The 19,935-nt window shown below is 38.4% G+C and overlaps 3 protein-coding genes across 3 annotated transcripts; 1 reads left to right on the top strand and 2 right to left on the bottom strand.

Moving 5' to 3' along the window:
* Positions 1-1,301: 1,301 nt before the first annotated feature.
* On the bottom strand, positions 1,302-2,333 carry LOC116214459 (disease resistance protein RGA2-like). Its single transcript, XM_031549863.1, has one exon. It carries the CDS (start codon positions 2,331-2,333, stop codon positions 1,302-1,304), a length of 1,032 nt encoding a protein of 343 aa, XP_031405723.1.
* Positions 2,334-5,402: 3,069 nt separating this feature from the next.
* Positions 5,403-9,916, bottom strand: LOC116215435 (biotin carboxyl carrier protein of acetyl-CoA carboxylase 2, chloroplastic). The gene is made up of 7 exons (XM_031551150.1): positions 9,533-9,916; positions 8,255-8,308; positions 7,991-8,154; positions 6,963-7,293; positions 6,059-6,130; positions 5,883-5,948; positions 5,403-5,779 (listed from the first exon to the last, which is right to left on the bottom strand). The coding sequence occupies exons 1-7, from the start codon at positions 9,647-9,649 to the stop codon at positions 5,756-5,758; spliced, it is 828 nt and encodes a 275-aa protein (XP_031407010.1). The 5' UTR covers positions 9,650-9,916; the 3' UTR covers positions 5,403-5,755.
* Positions 9,917-11,572: 1,656 nt separating this feature from the next.
* LOC116215433 (non-functional pseudokinase ZED1-like) lies at positions 11,573-13,426 on the top strand. The gene has a single exon (XM_031551149.1). It carries the CDS (start codon positions 11,668-11,670, stop codon positions 12,670-12,672), a length of 1,005 nt encoding a protein of 334 aa, XP_031407009.1. The 5' UTR covers positions 11,573-11,667; the 3' UTR covers positions 12,673-13,426.
* Positions 13,427-19,935: the final 6,509 nt, after the last annotated feature.

Below are 19,935 nucleotides of genomic sequence, written 5' to 3' on the forward strand. Positions count from 1 at the left end.
CAGGAAAAAAAAAAAAAGCACACCATATATATATGGAATAGGCTATGCTAATCCCAATGCTTTTAATTATTATGCAATTTGTGGTACCCCATTTTTGTTGAAACCAAAGTATGACCACAATTTTGTTACTTTGTTACTCAATCAACTGGGTATTACACGGTTGCATGCATTATGGATCAATCAATTTATTTATTGGAAGACTCTTGGTTTATGAGGAAAATACTTAGGACTTTCAAAACTGAAACTATTTATGCTAAGCGAAGAGCAGTAAGGCCTTCCAAATTCATCCCTTCAAACAAAGTTTCTAAATTGTTGCATCCCTTATTCCTCAATTCTCGTGGAGACTTCAAGTGTTCTATGCCGCTATTCTTTAAGCTCTTGTCTTTCGTCATTATACCCAAAGTATGAAGATTGATAAGCTTCCACATATCTCTTGGCAATTCTTCAAGTTTCTCACATCCATCAAGATATAAAAATTGCAAGCCCTGGAGGTTGCAACTCTTGATTTTGGGATTGTCAGATAGCTCTAGATAGCTTCAAGGAATCAATGTCACTAGGCAACAACTCGAAAATGAGACCACCCAAGTTTAATACTCGCAGATACTTACAATTAGAGATGCATGCTTTCAAAAACTCCTTAGGAAGCCTCGCATCACCAGCACATCCTACATAAAGGAGGGTTTGCAACTTTTTTGCTTGGCTTAGGCATTTTGGAATACCTACCAGTGGGTTGTCAAATCTGGCAAAGCATGATAAATGTCGGACTCTATCCAAAATGCTTGCAATGTCAGAATTTACGACTAGATACTCATTTCGGGCGACAAATAGTGCAATATCATGTACTATATTATGCATTTTAAATGAGGATATTGGGCCATACTCCTCAAAGTCTTGGAAGAAAGATCTTGCCTCCAACTCTTTTATGTAATTATCGCATGCCTCCTCTGGCTTTTGATTATTATGCGATGTGTTGAGCAATCCACTTGCTATCCAATAGTATCTTAGCTCAAGGTTGGTAAATAGATGATCCTTGGGAAACAGTGGGCATAAGGCAAACAATTTCTTCAAGTAAGCCGGCAAATGATCATAACTTAATCTGATTATTGGCAAGATATCACCTTCCTCATGTAGCACAGCTAATATGTCCTCATCTATGAGGGATCTCCAGTATCTTATATCGGTGTTAGAACAAAGCAAGCCTCCAAGAGCTTTTACCACAAGCGGCACACCTCTACATTTGTCAAAAAAATTTCTCGCAATCTCCTAGAGCTCAAGATAAGTCATACTGTCATGCCCCTCCTCTAAAACCTTCTTGAATACTGAGATTCTATCACCTTGCGAAATCCTTTTAACTCGTGATCATAATAAGAGCCCTCAGCATATGTAACTTTTGAGCTGCGAGTTGTCATGATTATACTGCTACCTGTAGTGCCACCTGTAAGGAGATCCCTCAACTCAAGCCATTGACCCCAATTATTGCTCCATACATCATCCAATACATGCAAAAATTTCTTGTCTTGCAAGAGTTCTTGCAATTTTGCTTGCAGCTGCTCTAGCTCCAAAAGATGAATGCTCTGAATGGTTGTTGGCTCCTGAGCTGCTGACTTGACAATCTTTTGCAATATAATCTTCAGATTGAATTCTTCAGATACACACACCCAAATTCTCGAATCAAAATGAAGTTTTACCCTATCATCATTGTACACCAACTTGGCTAGGGCAGTCTTCCCCATCCCTCCAATTCTGACAATCAAAACAATGAAGGGGTTCTTGTTTGCATCAAGGCAGAGTAGGCGCTTGACAATCACATCCTTGTCCCGGTCTCGTCCAATGATTTCTAACACATTAACACGTGAATGGGTTTCGCGCCATATGCTATGAGAACCGCTGCTAAAGTTGGTCTGCTGATTAAGATTGAAGGCATCCTTCTCGGCTGTAATCTTGTTTAATCTCTTCCTTGTCTCCTTGATCTTATGGACCATCTTAAGACGGAAGGCAAGTGGACTGGAGTAAGAAAAGAAGTGGTGTGTCTTTCCGAGCAGGTTTCCATGCTTAATGACTTGCTTTCGCTGTGCTTCACACTCAAATTCATCCAGAACATTTTCGGAGTCATACAAGACATCTTTAAGATCCTCTAGCCGGACTCTTAGCTTGTGCTCATGGGACTGTTGTTGCTTGGCATGTGCAATGACCGCTCTAATAGAGACGAGAGTTCTTTGCAGTTTACGGAGCTCATCTTTGACGCCCCAAGCCAAGGCAACTTCTTTAGCAACCCGGGAGGCTACCTTATCCAATAAGCTCTGTGTGAAGCCTAGGAGTATCGATTCCGCCATGCTATATACGTGGAAAGATGAAGAAAGCACAGCCAAAGAAGTTACACAATATTGGAGAGTAACGATGCGGACTGAATAAACTCGAAAGGGGCTTGATCGGTTGACTTCAACGGGGCTTGATGTCGAAGTGAATGTTCCACATTTATATATCAATAGAAAGTACTCCATGCATGTAATGTAACGTATGTAAAGCTTATGGATGTGCATATCTATACATATAAGGGAAAAACACATCTATATTATGATTGCTCAGCTGCTCCCATAAGCTAGATGGTGCAGATAATTAGCCCTAAATTTCATAATAAAATTTACTAAACGGGTTATTATGTTACCGATCTCAGCAAATTATGATATTATCAAATGATGAACACAATAAAAATAAATAAATAAATAGAAACAAAACAATTGATGGAAAAGGAAAAGATAGAAATATATAACGATTAAAAATTGGGGGGACTCATCCCTTTGGCTCTCTTTCTCATCTCCATCCATGTCAGTCAAATAATTAGGATAATGAACTGTATCTTCATTCATATATATATATTTCTTCTTTCGGATGATTATAATAGAGATAAAGGAGTTTAACTAGTGAAAATTGAACTTGATCGGGGTTCAATTGAACCCCTTTGCCTCCTAATACCTCTATTATACTTTTATCATCCCAACTACTCCCATATAAAGCTTCAGAATACCCAATTATTGCCTCAGTTACATGTATGATTTAAGAAATACCAGTGAATGTTGGTCGGACACTGGTAACTTAAAGCGAGCAACTCAGCCATAACTAGCTAGCTAGTTTATGAAGGAAAATTATTGGAAGGGAGCGTACCTTGTCAAACCGTCTCTAAGAAAGGTGGATCGAATATATTTTCTACTCTAAGAGGAACTCAAACCGCGCTAAGGGGAGAGGATCAAGGAGACGATCAGATTATGAGATCGAGAGGGGTAAACTAGGAGATGAGAAACAACTGTATCTTCAGTTGTTATTTAGCGTTTTGCATCCCAATTGATTGAAGTCTTCTACTTGTTCCCAAGTCAACGCCTGAGTCGAGCAAGGAGGAATGGAAGTCTCCCTCTCTCCTTAATGAACGCGTCCGAGTCCTCCTTTTTCGTCAAGATGGCTTTTTCTTGCGAATTACATATTCATGCTTCTTTCCTGATCAAACCGAGCAATGAGAATCCCAATGACGAGGACGCCACTGTGCTGAACAGAACCGAGTCCTGCCCTTGCCAAGCACCAATAAGATGACCAAGGAGCGTTGTTCGGACAATCTAGGTGGGTTATTTCGAGGTCTGTGGAGGGAGAACTTACTCTTCGAAGTTGGCCCGATGAGCATCCTGGAGCTGTTTTCAACAGCACGCACCAGCAACTTCTTTGAGCTCGTTTGGCCCACTCCGAGATCGGATTTCAACAATTTTTGCGCGTATGAACTCGTATCGGGATTTTCTATTTTCTATAATTTTTTGGGGATTTTTCCGAAACATTCAATATTTTTCCGGAATTGGGAATTTTTATGGTAATTTGATCTCGAAGCTTACAGAGGTCACGACCTCAGCGTCTGATTTTAAGGCGTAACATTTTGAAAGAAATTCCCCTTGCTAAAATGTCTATTTATGGTGTAGTTCATTGGTTAAATTATTTATTTATTTATATATTTAGAAACCAAAAATACTATTTTCCAAATAGTAAAGATTGAAGACCAAAATCCACCTTTTTCCGACCTTTTTTACTAACTAAAAGTCCCAAACCAATCGGTTAGGACTAAAGAGTGGCAACATAATTTTCCCTTATCCGATTACTAGCTTGCTTGTGGAAAGAAAATTGGATTACAAGCTAATGGATCGAATCAGTTGCAAATTTTTTAAGGAAAAAAAAATGTATTTTCCGATTATAAGGGAGACTTGTGGGTTTATTATAATGAAATAAAAATTCTAATAGGTAATAAAGAACACAGTCACACTGAATATAGAGGGAAACGAAACGAGAGGAGGGAAGGGGATTGTACTTGAAAAACCCTCAGTATGGAGTTCTTCGTTAACGTTTAATTGCACAGATTGAATAGGATTTATTGGATGATGGGATGGAAATTAAAATCCCAAGGATTTTCATAATTCTAATCAAGTGTTTGATTCATTCCAAGACATGAGATTAGTATAAGAAAGAGAACATGACCAATATACCCATAATATAATATTTTTAAAATTTTTAAAATAAAAATTAATTTCAAAAATTAGTTTTAAATTTAAATAATAAATAAAAAAGAATAGAACAGAGATTAACAAGACAGGCCACCACCACCCCTAGTAAGATCATTGATCGACCCAGAGGTCATCGGCGACCTCGCCCAGGGCAGTGGTCGTCGACATCAAGCAACCACGGTCCCACAGTGGCCTTTCTCTTCACTCGAAGAGAGAGGAAGCATATTAGGTCTGTGGTAACCCGATTTCGACCACCACTGCCTAGATGAAATCACCGGTGATCAACCTGATTTAGACCACCACAGCCCCAGTCAAGGTTGCCTGTGGTCAGAGAGATCACCGATGACTTCGATTGAATCCGACCACCACAATCCAGATTTTCCTCCCCTCTTCTCGAAAAGGGACAAGGATGAATCGAGGGCGGTAAGGCTTGATGCCGGCCAACACCTCCCCTCTTCTGACTCCCTCTCCACAAGTCCTCCAATGGCAGTATTTGAAAATTTGAGGGGCAGGGGCGTTTGTGTCTTTTCGCCCAAATTCTCATCTGTATCCACCCTTAACCCAATCCCCCGCTGGAATTAGCTCCTTAATATTTCTATCCGATGAATCCTGAACTCAATCGCCATCCTACTGTCACCAAATATGAATTTAATATTTTAAAACTCCTATCACACCCCATATCCGAGCAACCAAATGTGACCCAACAATTTATGAGTCTTTAGGTCGCCGTTACTTGACTTAGGGAGGCAAACATCTGCGCAAGGTAAAGCGCAATGCAACATAAGAGAGGCGAACATCTAGGCAAGGGAAAGCGCAGTACGACATAGGGAGTAGCGGTCTATTCTACTTGAAAAAGTGAAGCACATAACGTCGTCAAGATTTGGACTTAGATAGCCTCGTACAGAATATCTCCATAGGCTCAAGCGATTGCGATTCGTCCACGATTATGGAAATTGCAGTTGGAAACAAGTTGAGTCACCCAACGTTTAGAAGAAGATAAAATGCCCGGGGGTTCCTATTCTCCAAGGAAAAAGCTTATGCCTCTATTGGATAAAAATCCAAAATGAATAGAAGGGGGGAAAAAAGGACAAACTACTTCAAACTACTAGTCTTTTGCACATGAAAAGTAGTAACAAACACCAGCAGGTTGAGAACTTTGGGGACTAAATCTGAAACTTCGACCATCGGAGAAAGTGTAGAAATGGTAATAGCTTGCTTGTTGCTCATGGAACAATGACGAAGAGTGGCTGCATGAAGCAAAAGACCCGACGTTAACCCAAATACACCATTGAATGTGAAATTATCACCGAAGGTTCTCTATTTTCTTAAAGGGAGGAAAAGAGAGATTACCATGTCAACACTGACAGATTTTCCATCATCTGCCAATATCTCGGTAATTGTTCCTGACTGATCAGCCTGAGAAAACACAAGGAGATTGGGCAATCAATTTGGGATGTGTTCTTCTAATTGATGAGTGGTAGAGCCTGACCATGACAAAAGAGAAAGGGATAAAAGCCTAGAGTTACCTCAATTTCATTCATCAGCTTCATCGCTTCAATGATACAAACGACCTGGCCTTTCTGCACCTTATCTCCCACCTGATTAAATGATCGTTTTAGAAAGACAAATTAGACTTTTACATATTTGCATGCCTAACTTAAAATATGATGAAAGGAAAATTATACTTAAAGGTATGATGAAAGACAAATTATACTTTCAACAATTTACATCCAAAATCACATTTCATATACACCAGATATCCACGAAAGGAAGGAAATTGCAGATCGCTCTTGAAAGACATATCAAAGACAAATCTTAGAGGGTGCTGTGGTCACATAGGAACTCCTAGCTTCCTTTCCACTAAAAATATGGCGAATTTTGTAATTTCTAATTTAAAAAGGTGCATTTTAGGTTTCTACAATTTTGATCATTTCCTATTTTAATGTACTAGGGAAAGAGAGAACAAAAAGAGTACAGATAGGGTCTATTCAAGTAAAGTTGCAGCCAATAAAACAGATTTCACGAGGTAGTTTGCCTCCATTATTGTTGGAACATGGCCTTTTAAAGTTTTCCAGGTTTCCAGAGATTTAGTCTTTGTTTTTTACATTTAGCTAGTGAAGTATTAGCAAACTTCTCCTGCCTCTAATGTCCTTTTTTTTCCTTTGACTCCACTATCAAAAGAATTTAAGTTTTCTTCGATGAAAGCACTAAACTTGTCAGTTTCTCTGGAACAATTTGAAAGAATTTGAGGAAATTAAATCTCTTCCGACACAATAGCACAGAAAATTGTTCTCTTCTTCTATCATCAAGTGGAGACTGTATTCTCACTGAGAAATGGAAAACCAGAAGTGGCCAGATGCATTTTCCACTCACAGGAAAAATGATAAAGGAAGATGTAGATAGATTTCAAGAAACTCGGGCGACTCATACCTTGACAAATGGTGGCTCCCCAGGGGCTGGAGACCGGTAAAAGGTTCCAGCCATTGGGCATTTGAAAGGGGGGTGAGAAGACCCACTAGACTTTGCAGGGGCAGGTAGAGCAGGTTTTGGAGTAGGAGCTGAGCTAGCTGGAGCTGGAGCAGGACCAGCCGCAGGTGCTAAAGATGGCTGAGCTGGCATCATTTGCTGGAAATTAGGGGGCATCATGAACGAAGCAGCAGGAGCCACTGGTGGTGATTCTAATGCTTCCTTTTTCCTTATTACAAGCTCACAGCCCATTTGCTTCAGTTGAAGTTCCGTGATGTCCTTTGAATCTACAAGCCTGATCATATGAAGCGTATATATGTAAACACCAATTCTCAATGCATTGTCTGTTGAGTGATATGGAAAAAGAACGATCATAGCTTCTCTCTCTCTCTCTCTCTCTCTCTCTCATTTGAAGAGGGACTCCCAAACGGAGCCGATAAAAAGAGCATTGCAAAAATCTCGGGATCAGTTTTTTAAGCAGTTATAACAATGAATTGCACGTGTCACAGTTTTAAAGGAAAAATCATATAGGCTCTTGTCCAAAATAACCGAATGTTCCCATAATGTTGATTATAGCAGATGAAATTGGTTTATAGCGAATGGCAGCTCAAAATTTTCAAAATTATTTAATGAGACTCCTCTGCAGAGGATCATGCTCCACAAGCCTGTGGTTCCATCTATATATCTAGAAAGCAACACCTGTTCAGGTGACCAATGTGGGTGGTCACAGCACGACATAATGACAGCAGGGAGGAGAACATTGGACAGGACATATTTAGCTTTTCTTCCAATGTGGTCTAAGTTTCCAGTTGATGAAATTCTTAAGCTTCGCAATAAGTGTGAGGCCAGTATAATGACTTCATATGAAATTATGAAATTTTATTAGAAAAGATAAACCAGAGGGCCAGAACCAGAAGAACCAAAAAACTTATAAACTGGACATGTACTTTTTTCCTGTGAAAATATAGAACCAGAAAGTTCAGCTTACTAACTTGACAAGATCAGATACTTGAGCCATGAATGCCGAGATAGCCGCTGCATCAGGAACAGCATTTGCACTTTTGAGCTTCCCCACTGAGCCATTGGCTTCTTTTGATAGTGAAGCATCCTGCTTCTTGTCCCCGACTGCAGAATTAGAGGATTTCTCTGCAGTGACCTTAAGTTAAAAATGTCAAATGATTTTGTTAGTACATGAGATTATATGATTATAACATACAACTCTAATGTAAAATGACAACTTGCTGTGATCACCTCACCTCATTAAGCTTTGCCTGAGCCTTACAGGCAGCAGATTGTGTCCTCTCAGTACCCTGCAGGATAACAAACAATGAGCAGTGGTATCACAAACAAGATGAATATGACCAATTTCTATCATGAGTGCGGATTTCCGTCTTTACAGGCTGAGAGGATATATTTGCAGCATACACCCTTAACATGTGAAACCAAAATTTACTTTCAAGTAGCAAACTGGATGAATCAGTGGGAACAATTCATTTCAAAATAGCAACTGATAAGCTTAAGTTTCAAGTCACTAAATGGGAGGATTAAGAAACACCGTGAAAAACTATTCCATGATGAGGAACAGACACATATACAGACCTCCTTTCTGCAAAGGTTTAATAAGAAACTAGAGGATGTGGAATGCTTCATAAAGGAAAAGGCATATATCTTATTCTCAACTCACATTAGAAGTGGGATTAGAGGAGAAATTATATGTCTAGATATACATACATACATATATATATATATATATATATATATCAATTTTCAACATCTCCTGGTCAACATATTCTAAAAGTCAAGACTTTCCAATGTTCCAGATTGATCCGCTTGTGAGCTAGCAGTTTATCACCGTCTCCCAAAACACTATGGCATTGCGTGCTTAAATAATCAATTTGGTAAAACTTACTAAACAAATTCTAGACAGCTTATCAAACCAAAAACCCAAAATATGAAACAAAAATTTAGATAGGACGGACACCCAACGATTAAAACCGTCGACAATAGCCAATAACTTTCCCCGTAAACTAACTTCTCTCCAAAGTACAAAGGCATACTCACACACTCACACTGACCCTCAATATTGCAAGTAACGGAGTGCTGATTAACACGTGCAGCAAAAAGACTGCAGAATTTCCATAACATCCATTTTGATTGAAAAGAGACTGCTGAACGAAGGGCCGGGAACTACGTACTACACAGAACACGACCCCCTTTCGGATTCAACATGGAAAAAAGAATGAAACAGGTAAAGAACTTCAACTGTCATTGCCATATATCTACAAAAAATTCACGAGCTAAAAGGAGAAAAGACATCTCTCGAAAAAGCACGTCAACAAGAGACAAGCTTTGAAGGTGATTCTGAGCCCTATACTGTTCAAGCATTCTCAGCTCTACACGCTACACACATTATTGCAATACCATCAATGACCCTTTATTACCAAAAGAGGGAAAAAAAAATTCCTCATCATTTGCTTCGAAAAGCTGGAGATAAATCAGATAATGGGAAACAATCACGTAAAGTTGGCAGTCACCTGAAACCCGAAACGGGCAAACGATATTCTGTGGGTCTGGTTGGAGCTCTGCTGCTGGGTCGACCCAAAACGGAGAAGGGAAGATGATTTGGGACATGGAACGGTGAATGAGGCCATCAGGGCAGGTTCTTGACGGGGAAACCCTCTTCAGATCCCTAAACAGTGGACGAGCAGCTGGGCTCCCGGAAGTGAGGGAGGGAGGAGGATGGGGAAATGATTGATTGATTTCTTGGAGTGGAGCTGAGTTGGGGTTCTTGAAATGAAGTTTTGATGGAGGATTTGAAGGGTTGGGGATGGCAATCAATGGGGGGGCGGTGAGATCGAAGGAAATGTGGGGGGGAATCGGAGCTGAGGAACCAAAGAACGGATGTGATATGAATGAGAAACTCCAGTTTGTCCGGCGATATTAACAAAGTGCCGAGAGTGAGACACCTGAGAGAGAGAGAGTATGGACCTTTTTCTTACTCGCAGAACAAAAATTTAATTTTTTTTTTTCCACTTAGATATGGAGGCTGAAACTTAATCAGGAAGATATGATTTAGAAGCATATTGAACTTTTAGGGTCCATTGGATAAGTGTTTGCGATAAATGGTAAAGTCAATAACGAAATAAGATTAGTCTCAGTCAATAGGTTGAGGATATTCGTGTCTTAAAAAGAAATTTAAGTTTCGAATTTTAATTTTATAATTGAACACATCAATAAACATTCAATAATTTGGTAATGTTCAGACTATGTATATGATTTTGACATCGAAATTTTCAGTCATGTATTCATACTGTCAACCAATGGAACATATCACAATTGTCATGGTGCCCTAGAATTGCCATCTCTGTGGAACTTGTCAACCTGTCTAGGTATCCAAATATGATGACAAAGTACTCCAAGGTATAAATTGAATGAATAAACATACGAAAATGGCGCCTTTTTCTCAACGTATAGAATCCATATATTGATACGATATGTCGATATCTTCATGCATACATTATTTTAGGTGATCTCCCCGGTTCATAACGTTTCAAAGGTGCGATTGCCTGTGAGTGTGAGAATTCATGTAGGATGGACAATCTTGAAAAATCATGAAGTAGTTGACCCAAATTTGCTTGAGTGGGTGATTTTAAACACGTTTCCTTCTCTCCTCGGTGCCAAACAAAAGAGAAAGAAGAAGAAGAAGAAGAAGAAGAACCTATATTCTAATTTCCCTCGACAAAAAAAAAAAAGCCTTTTATCTTACTTTTATGCTGTGAATGGATAAAAAGGATGTGCGGAGGCTTAGAAGTGGCCCTTCGTGCATTTATTTGAGCTTGGACCACGTATAGGCCGGGCCATATTTGACGCTGGGTCCAGGCTTCTCAATTAAAAGCTCATCTACTCGCACCGGTAATCGGGGCACCTTCTCCCTCTCTTTATTCATCGAATCTCCCAGACCACGCGCCGAAATAGGAGATAGAGGATGCGGAAAGGTTCGCATATGAAAGCGGTAAAAGTATAATATCACAGTAGTTTCTCCATTTTCCATTCTCGTTCCTTTGCACTTGCTAGGAGTCTTAGGTGAGTCTGCCCTTGTCATTTAACTCCTTTAGTCACCATCGAGAGATCGACCGAAGTGACAAGGAGCTTGCCCTTCCTCAACACGGACTTAATAGGTTCAAATCACCAAAAACCAATTCTCGATGTGGTGGCAAACTTTCATGCCGATTCCGACGCAAAAGGTATGGTCACGTGGCCAATTGTTGACCACCAAAATGTAGACAGGTGGCACGTGTCCACGTGCGAGGAAACTTTGGCCATTACCTCAACCGCTGGTTTGGATAACCGATGAAGAAAAATTATGGAAGGGTGGGGTATAGAGAGTTACAAACTATAATCCTCTTTTGACTTGTGATCTAAACCAACTATCACGATACGGTAGTCAAAGTACTCATTCATCAATGTTAATGAAGGTTTAAAAATGTGTTTTAGGTAATCGCGTATATCACTGCATTCCATCGTATTTCTGGATGGAGCATCTTTTTGGCTTTGTCGACAATGTCTTTTAGTCAAGTCAACTCTGCCATAAACGCGTTATTGAAAGCAAGCCAAATGGCTCTCTTTGCTCAATACTTCAGTCAAATTCACAGCTCCTATCAATTTTGAGATGGGGAACTCACATATCAAAGGATTCAATAAACAAGACGAAGGCTTCTCCTTCAGGAACGGGGAATTGATCTTACGGCAACTTATTGCTTCATTCGATGGGAAATCCCTTCCCCTGCGCGTCTTCTCTAACAAAGAGCTCGACGACGCGACAAACGGGTTCGACGAGAGCAGGTTCATCAAGCGTGATTCCCTGTGGACCCTGTATAAAGGGAGTCACGATGGTCGGTTCATATCGGTGAAGTTGTTCAACACTTCCTTGATCGACAAGGCAAAGGTCCTAGAGAAGATAATCAACGAGGTAGCGATCGCCTCGCAGATGGGTAAGCACAAGAACATCCTGAAGCTCTTGGGCTACTGTGCCGAATCCGAACTTCCGCTCCTGGTCTATGAGTACGCTGAGAATGGAGACTTGTCTCAGTACATATCTAGAGACAGCGAGCTACCGTTACCATGGGAGAGCCGGTTGAGGATATTGAATGAGGTAGCTAATGCTGTCTCATTTCTGCATTACGGGACGTCTCGGGTGGTCGTCCAAGGAGATATAAAACCGTACAACATATTCTTGGACGACAAGTTCAGCGCAAAGCTAGGCGACTTTGTTCTCTCCAAGTTGATTCCACTGGGGGAGGACCATATCAGGGAGGATATCGTGGCGGAAACTTATGGATACATGGCCCCTGAATCGGCAACAGGGGCTCGCTTTTCAGAGAAGAGCGATGTTTTCGGCCTCGGAGTCGTGATCTTGCAGGTATTGACCGCGAGGAGGGTCGTGGACTTGTACGACCCTGAAAATTGGATTCCTCGGAGCATGAACGAGTTCTTCTCTGCAGCTCATATTGCAGGAGGAGGAAGTATGCAGCAGCAGATAGAAGAGTGTGCGGAGCTCGTGAGGAGATGTTTCATGAGGAATCCCGAAGAGAGGCCGACCATGATCGAAGTGGCTAAATCTCTTCGTATGATAAGAAGACTCTCCAAACAGAGGTCAGAAAACTGTACCGGCTAAACTCGAATTACAGAAGAATGATTGCAGGAGACATCGATTTCACCTTACCTTTCAAATGATGGAAAATCAAGGTCGATGAATTTTATCGACGAAAATACAACAGAGTTTCACAATAAGCAAGCAATTCAAATTACATTACAACATATGGTGAGATAACTTTTGATGCGATAAAGGTTTATATTCGAACTTTTGCCGTTACAATTGGCATCATGTATGCCTGTAAACACAAATCGGAGTTAGCCCCGATTCTGCCAATAATCAGAATTCAAGAGTATTGTTTAGAGATCCTGAGTGGAAGTGGAGTAGCAGCCTTTGGCACCTCACTTGCGAAGCTCTCAAATGTTCCTCTACAAAGTTATCCCCTTTGTTTTCTTTGTTCACCGTCTTGAGCAGCTTATCCTCTTTGTCATCCCATGAAATGCCTCAACATAGCTTCAATCTGAATTCTCAATATCACCAATAATCGTACTACTGGGGATCAAAGGAAATAGAAGGCCCAGCTGCAGGAGAGACCGGTGCACGATAGAGCCACATCGATCATAGCCATCACTTCATCCTAGTCGAAGTTCAATCCCATGTCCCAACCTCAGGTCAATCAGACCTATTGCCTTGCTGTTCTCGAATGTGCCTACCCTACATAATAGAACTTAAGCAATTACTCAGAAAACTAACTTGTATTATGAGTTTAAGCCGCTAAGAACTGTCAGATCCATCGTATATGACTCAATAATATAAGATCAAATAATCAACGTAATTCTCCAAGCCTGATATTTAGTATTTTTTCTTTGATGCCCGTCAACATGCCACTGGCAATAAGACCGGGTGTATCCGCATGTAATTCAAAGGATCAATTGAAACTTTACGTACTTTTCGTATTCAGTCTTTCAATATCATCAACGAAATGTTAAGGTTTTCTCCCCTGACCATTTGTTTTATATCCTCATTCACTTGTTGGCCGAACCAGAAACTGAAATTTTGGGGTTGAAATTCTTGTCAAGCAGTATACGGTCGCTTAAATGTCTCTGTGTACACACTTCGACCACTTTTCTTCGTGAAGAAAAGCCAAGCCTCTTGCTATGCCCACAAATCTGTCTCGTTTGCCAAATTAAGTTCAGCTCCAGTTCATCTCGGTCTTAATTGAGAAGCTGCTGGTTCGAGTTTCCATAATAAAATGTGGCTAACAGAAACATGTACTGATTTGACAGGATCCGGTCGGGTTTTATAACTTTTTTAATCTCCAAGCACAAAACGAACCTTCGAGTTCCATTATGTTGTACATTCCATATCTATGTTCATGACATGGAATTCATAATATTTTTCCTTTTTATTGGTTGGAAGTAATAAACGAAGGGTGCCTTTCATGGGCCTTAAGTTCTCCTATAGGCCGAAGCTTCAATAGGCAAACTGGACAAAGAGCCCATTAGAATTCTTTTGCCAGCAAAAAAGCTGCTCCTAGAACCATGGCCTCTTTTATTTTTATTTTTATTTTGCCCTTTTTCTCTTTTCTTTTCTTTTCTTTTTCTTTTTTTTTCTTTTTGTCCGGGTTCAGCCATGATTACACATACTTGAAAATTCGATGTTAATTTCTCATAATTAGGGTCAAATCAATTCCTCAATGGGATTGTTAGTAAGTTGATGTCCCTGCAGTCTCACCGAAAAACGTTGATATTATAACTTCTTATATTCATCCATTTATTTGTTTTACTTTGAGTTGATCCTTGACTACTTTTTTCGTCACTAAATATTTCAAATTAATTTATTATTTCATAAAAACATAAATATTAGTCATTCTAACATATGAATATTGATTCTCATTTTTGAAAATATATCACATCATATTGATAACGTGTCTTTTAAAAAGATTAGGTAAAAATTCGCACCTTGCACTGGCAAACGTAGAAAATTATAAAGATTTTAATAATTTTAATAGCAAGTAATTTTATAAATAATATTAATTCATATAAACATACAATCTGACGTAACACGTATTATAAATAAATCTATATATGTATAATGTATATTTCTTCCCTATAGGAAATCTCCCTCTGTGTGTTAATATGGGAAGGTCACCCATATGTGATGATATTTTCTCAGTGAAAATCCTACATCAGCTAATATCACTGAAATCATACAACAATTCTATAAAATAGCAAAATGTTTCATATATTACAACATAAATTCATATAGTTGTGTAAATATGATTATATCTTGAGTATCTCTTAATAAACTAAATCTCTTGTACATAGAAGCCATGTGGCGCTTTCTTGATTTTTTCCTTCTTTATTTTTATTATATTTTGCCAAAAATTTTATAGTGATAACACTAAAGGGGGCCATATTAACTTATTAAGGACACACGTCCTCCCTTAGGATAAAAAAGAAGTTCCCGAACTCTTTTATATTTCAAAAAATCTCTATAAACTTAAATAAGCTTTTACTATTATCCCTCTAATTCTTTCTAATATATTTTATTAGAACTCTCATATGATTTTCTCATCCCTTCCAAGCACATCTTCTTGAAAGTCAACTTTAAATTGAATGGGCTATTTATGTTGTAAACAAGTTAGATTATAATTATTTTAATGTATATATATTACATCATTGTTTAAGGATTTTTTTTAAATACTTTCAAATAACTAATATATATCTGTTCATTTTGAAATAGTACATTGATCGTCAAAAAACTCTTGAAATTATTAAACTAACCTCGCAAGTGTAACAAACAAAAGTGAATCTAAATAGTTCTTGAATAATTTTCCAAAAGAATCCATTTTATAACTTTTTATCCTTTTTATTTAATAATCTCTTTTTTCGCTCTTCAATTTTGATCTCTCCAAAATAATTTCCGAAAGAGTATGTCCTATTTATTTTCTAAATATATTGCATTATAATAATTTTAGTGTTGATTATATTTATAATTTTGACTGTATTATAATATCATCAAAATTTTTCTTAACAGTTTCACTCTGATTCGTACTCCAATATATATTATTTTAGTCAGTATTCCTTTTTTTTTAATCAAAACTAGTGTTATAGCACGTGTGTTGCGCGTGCATTGCTGATATGTATTACACACTATATCTTTCTTCATCACTATATCAAATTAATTTTCAAATTAAAATATATTGGATATAAGGAAGTAGTATGATGTGTAGAATGTTCAATCATTGGATAAAGGCTATTTGATAGTATATGTCCAGATTTAATGTCAAGTGTTACCATATATGGTATTAGTTAATTATATTCCAGATGACAGACAATGTTTCACAAGCTATGTATCATGGGCGAATACAAAATGACAAGTCTCTATATCAGAAGTATGCCTTTTATTCAATCTGCATAACATGGGTAATTACATGAAATTATATCACAAGAAAAGCGAAAATCCTTTATAAGTTTAAAAGATCCAGCCCACTGTGACTCTGTGGTCAAGACTTGACCAGCTTGATTGATTTGGTCAGAATCTGTCCGGTTCATTTCATTTTTTAAACCGGTTCAAGCCCATTCGGTCTAGTTTAGGGCCAATTAAATTCATTTCAGATTAATTAACTTCGGTTCATTCCTGATTTTGGGCATTTCACATCTAATTTATGACCGATTTTAATGGCAATTTTTCTGGAATACCTAATATTTTGAATAGGTTAGTTGAAGCAACATCTCACCATAGTGAGCTCTCTTGTGTGGATTAATATGTTTAGAATATAAAATGTATTTTGTGTGTTTGGAATTTCATGCGGATAGTGATCGGTCCGTAAGAAGGTTACCATTTGGCGGGATTCCTTACATGCCCTGCGATAATAAATACGAGACTATCATAAGGTTTTCCATGTGAATAGTAAGTTGGCTCGTAGGAAGGCGTATTATTTGACAAGACTGATTGTTTATGTTTGATTACTGCACAAAGAGTACCACTTACAAGTTAATATTTTCTGTCCATAGACGGATTGTCAATATTGTGCTGAGTATCTTGTAATGAGACTTGCCATTATTTATCTTTTTATTTTTGGTTTTATTGATTGAGTGAGCAGATTTTTATTTTTCCCCTATTTGTTCTCCGGTCAGTTGATACTTATTTACCTCCATTAATGTTGCACTTAATTTCATCCTGGTGCTAAATGGCACAAGTTTTGAGTTCTACAATGAGAACATTTTGATAGTTCTCAGTTGTATAGATGTGAACTAACACTTCGAACGGTACAATTTGTCGCTCTAACAACTGCAAGTCCCTTGAGGACAAAAAGGACTTTGAATGGTGGGATCATTTTCGATTGCCTAAATTTAATGATTATAAAGTGCATAATTCCAAGAAAATTTAGGGAGGCATTTTGTCTGAGGAGGGTATTGCCAATTCGTTCCTTATTGCTATTGACAAGTGTTTCGAGAGAAACGAAAATGTTGAGATGAGTATGCTTTTAGCAAATCTTATCTCAATAACATATAAGGGCAAGGGGAACTTAAGGGAGTACATCATTAAAAAAAGAGAGGAGAAGTCTAATCTTGTTTCAATACTAAAGGCACTTAAGGTAGAGTTTTTTGACGACTTACTAGTGGATCTGGTTTTCAGTATATCTTCTTGCACAATTCAATTAATTTAAAGTAAATGAGCTCATTTCTTTGTTTTGCGCAAGAAGATAACATATTGAAGTAAGAAAAGATAGAAATTACTCACTTGACATCAACTTCTCTAGACAAGCGCTAGAAAAGAAATAAGGATAAGGAAGCTGCGAGTGCTTCACAGCAAAAGGAACATGATAAGGTTTTTACTTGTTTCTTTTGCAAGGTTAGTGGACACAAAAAGAATGAATTTACTAAGTATCATGCCTAGTGTGGTATGAAAGACAAATTTCTCATTTTTTTGGTTTTTTCTATGGTTAATTTATCTCTTGTACCTAGACACACTTGTTGGATAGATTAAGGTATCACTATTCACATAAGTGTGTCCTTGCAGGGCTATCTGAAATGTCAAGCGTCAATTGATGCTGAAAGATACGTCTATATGAGGCAATGATAAATCAGTTAAATTTGAGTTTTTGTTATTATTAAGGACTGGTATTTATTAGACCTGAAAGAGGCTTATGTTGTTTCGTCTTTTAGATGAAATTAGACTTCTATTTCTGAATTGAACAAATCTAGTTATTCTTATTCTTTCAGAAATAACAAGTTTAGTTTATTTCTTGGTTCAAATGTTAGTTGTACCAGTCCTTTATCTGATTGTGATAACCTATATTTGGTTAATACTATTGCCTCATATAGTGAAATCTTTCATGCAATTTCATGGGGTACGAAGCTTAAATTACCTGATGAGAGTTCCATTAATTTGTGGCAAAAGCGCTTATACCATATTTCCAAATAATGGATATGGTCTTGTGTCTATTGGAATTCTTGATTTCCCTAATTTGGCAGACTTTGAAGTGTACATTATTATGGTCTAGTGGGAGGTTGTATTTTGATTGTAATATTACATTATGGATATTTTTTATAGAATAAAGTTTATACAGACTATAGTTTACAGTTTATTTCACTCTGGATTAATTCTGTTTGATTTCACTAAGGATTACAGTGGACCAGTTGGAAATAGGCATGTTCAGATCACATTACATGTAATTTTCATGTTGCGCACCCACATTTGATCTATGTCGTTGGATATATTAATATAAGTGATCATTGATGGGTCTAGTCGCAATACATATGTGGCGAAGATCGTTTTGGTCCTATATTGATATGTTCAATGGACCAGATTGTTTGAGATGTTTGTAAGGATAACAATTAAAGAGTACTCATAAGATTAATTGTAATACATAACTCTTCGGTGAAATATATGTCGGTCCAAGTGGGAGATTGTTGAATTTTATTCAACGATGTGGGACCGACATATGTACTAATCATTATGTATTATGGATTATCTAATTGTAGGCTCGATTAAGTGATCTAATAAAGTTTAAGACAATGGGCCGTAATTATATATGGGAATTAATGTGCAGATACTGCAACATAATTTATGGTTCTATGATGGGCTGAATAAAAAATAACATAATCTCAGGCACTTAGATGCAATTAAGAGATTATGGTCCACAAATCGTACGTTAATAGGTAGTCTTCTGAGGCTCCATTACTCACTAACACAGCCCCTATATTGACTTGGAAGATCACATACCCGTCCTTTGCTCACGATCTACACACTACGAATTCAGGTACGCTTCCAATTCGGTAAATCTCTCGATGATTTAGCATATGCGATTTTGGGGTTTTTGAAATTCGATTTTCTAACACAACATACTTTTTTTTTTCGGAGAGATGCATAATCAACATGCTTTGTATGAAAAATTGCATTAATATTCCAATCGCGAAAAAATATATATATAAGCATAAACAAATGGATTGGTGTACATGGGTTCACCAAAGCAGGGCACAATCCCTACCACTTAATCTAAAAACAAGTTTACGTTGAATCAAATCAGAACGAAGCATAACTAGATGGTTACTCTCAAACACTCACATATGTGTGTCTTAATCACGGTCAGATGAAGTAACAATATGTGATAAGCATGCATGAACGATCCAAATGATCTGATAGAGGCCTCCTGCAGACCACTTCGTAGGGATAAAATCGCACATGAATTTTGATGAAGTAGGAAAGCAGAGAAGGATAGTGCAAAAGAAAGCAAGGGGGAATTTCTCATTGTTGTAGCAAATTGATGTGTGCGAGAAGGCATGATCAGTGGAGATTGGAATCTCTGTTCGGCAGTTTAGAGGAGACGGCTGAGCACCAGGGTGAGGAAATGAGGCAGGGACGTAAAGGACTGCATTGTGGATGGAGGACCACAGGCCGCAGGTAGTGAGTCACTAAAGGGGGCAACTTTGCGCTCGGGATGGGGCTCGACAAGAAAATATCAGTAAAGTGGGTGTAACATTGGCAGGATCCAACAGGAAAAGCGAAGCGGGCAAGTAGAAGGCGGGAGTGTCATTGGCGTGTCTGTAACAGTCTTGCAAAGGGACAAAGACCACCGAAGCGGGGTTGGGAGCTAAGCGCTTCCCTGGGCGGGGATAAATGTCGATGGCAAAGGATTGGACGCTTGAGGCCGGAGGTCACCTGATGTAGAAGCAGAACGGGTCGGGGCCGTGCGGAGTGCTTTGGCAATTTGATGGGCGCTTATCAAACAATCGAGCAAGGTGCCTATGACAGGTCTCCAAGGTACAAGGAAGAGCGAGCATTACATCTGTGGGCAGAAGTGGGCAACCTATAGGGGAGAAAAAATAAGATAAA

This window comes from Punica granatum, chromosome 7 (assembly GCF_007655135.1).
Source record: "Punica granatum isolate Tunisia-2019 chromosome 7, ASM765513v2, whole genome shotgun sequence".
In the NCBI taxonomy this organism is placed as follows: domain Eukaryota; kingdom Viridiplantae; phylum Streptophyta; class Magnoliopsida; order Myrtales; family Lythraceae; genus Punica; species Punica granatum.

Bases quoted from the DNA above. Each gene is read 5' to 3' on its own strand.
- LOC116214459 (XM_031549863.1), bottom strand. From the start codon at position 2,333: ATGGCGGAATCGATACTCCTAGGCTTCACACAGAGCTTATTGGATAAG.
- LOC116215435 (XM_031551150.1), bottom strand. From the start codon at position 9,649: ATGGCCTCATTCACCGTTCCATGTCCCAAATCATCTTCCCTTCTCCGT. The intron at 8,155-8,254 runs GTGAGGTGATCA...TTTTAACTTAAG, and splicing joins CTCAGGCAAAGCTTAATGAG to GTCACTGCAGAGAAATCCTC. The intron at 6,131-6,962 runs GTATGAGTCGCC...TCATTTAATCAG, and splicing joins GGGAGCCACCATTTGTCAAG to GTGGGAGATAAGGTGCAGAA.
- LOC116215433 (XM_031551149.1), top strand. From the start codon at position 11,668: ATGGGGAACTCACATATCAAAGGATTCAATAAACAAGACGAAGGCTTC.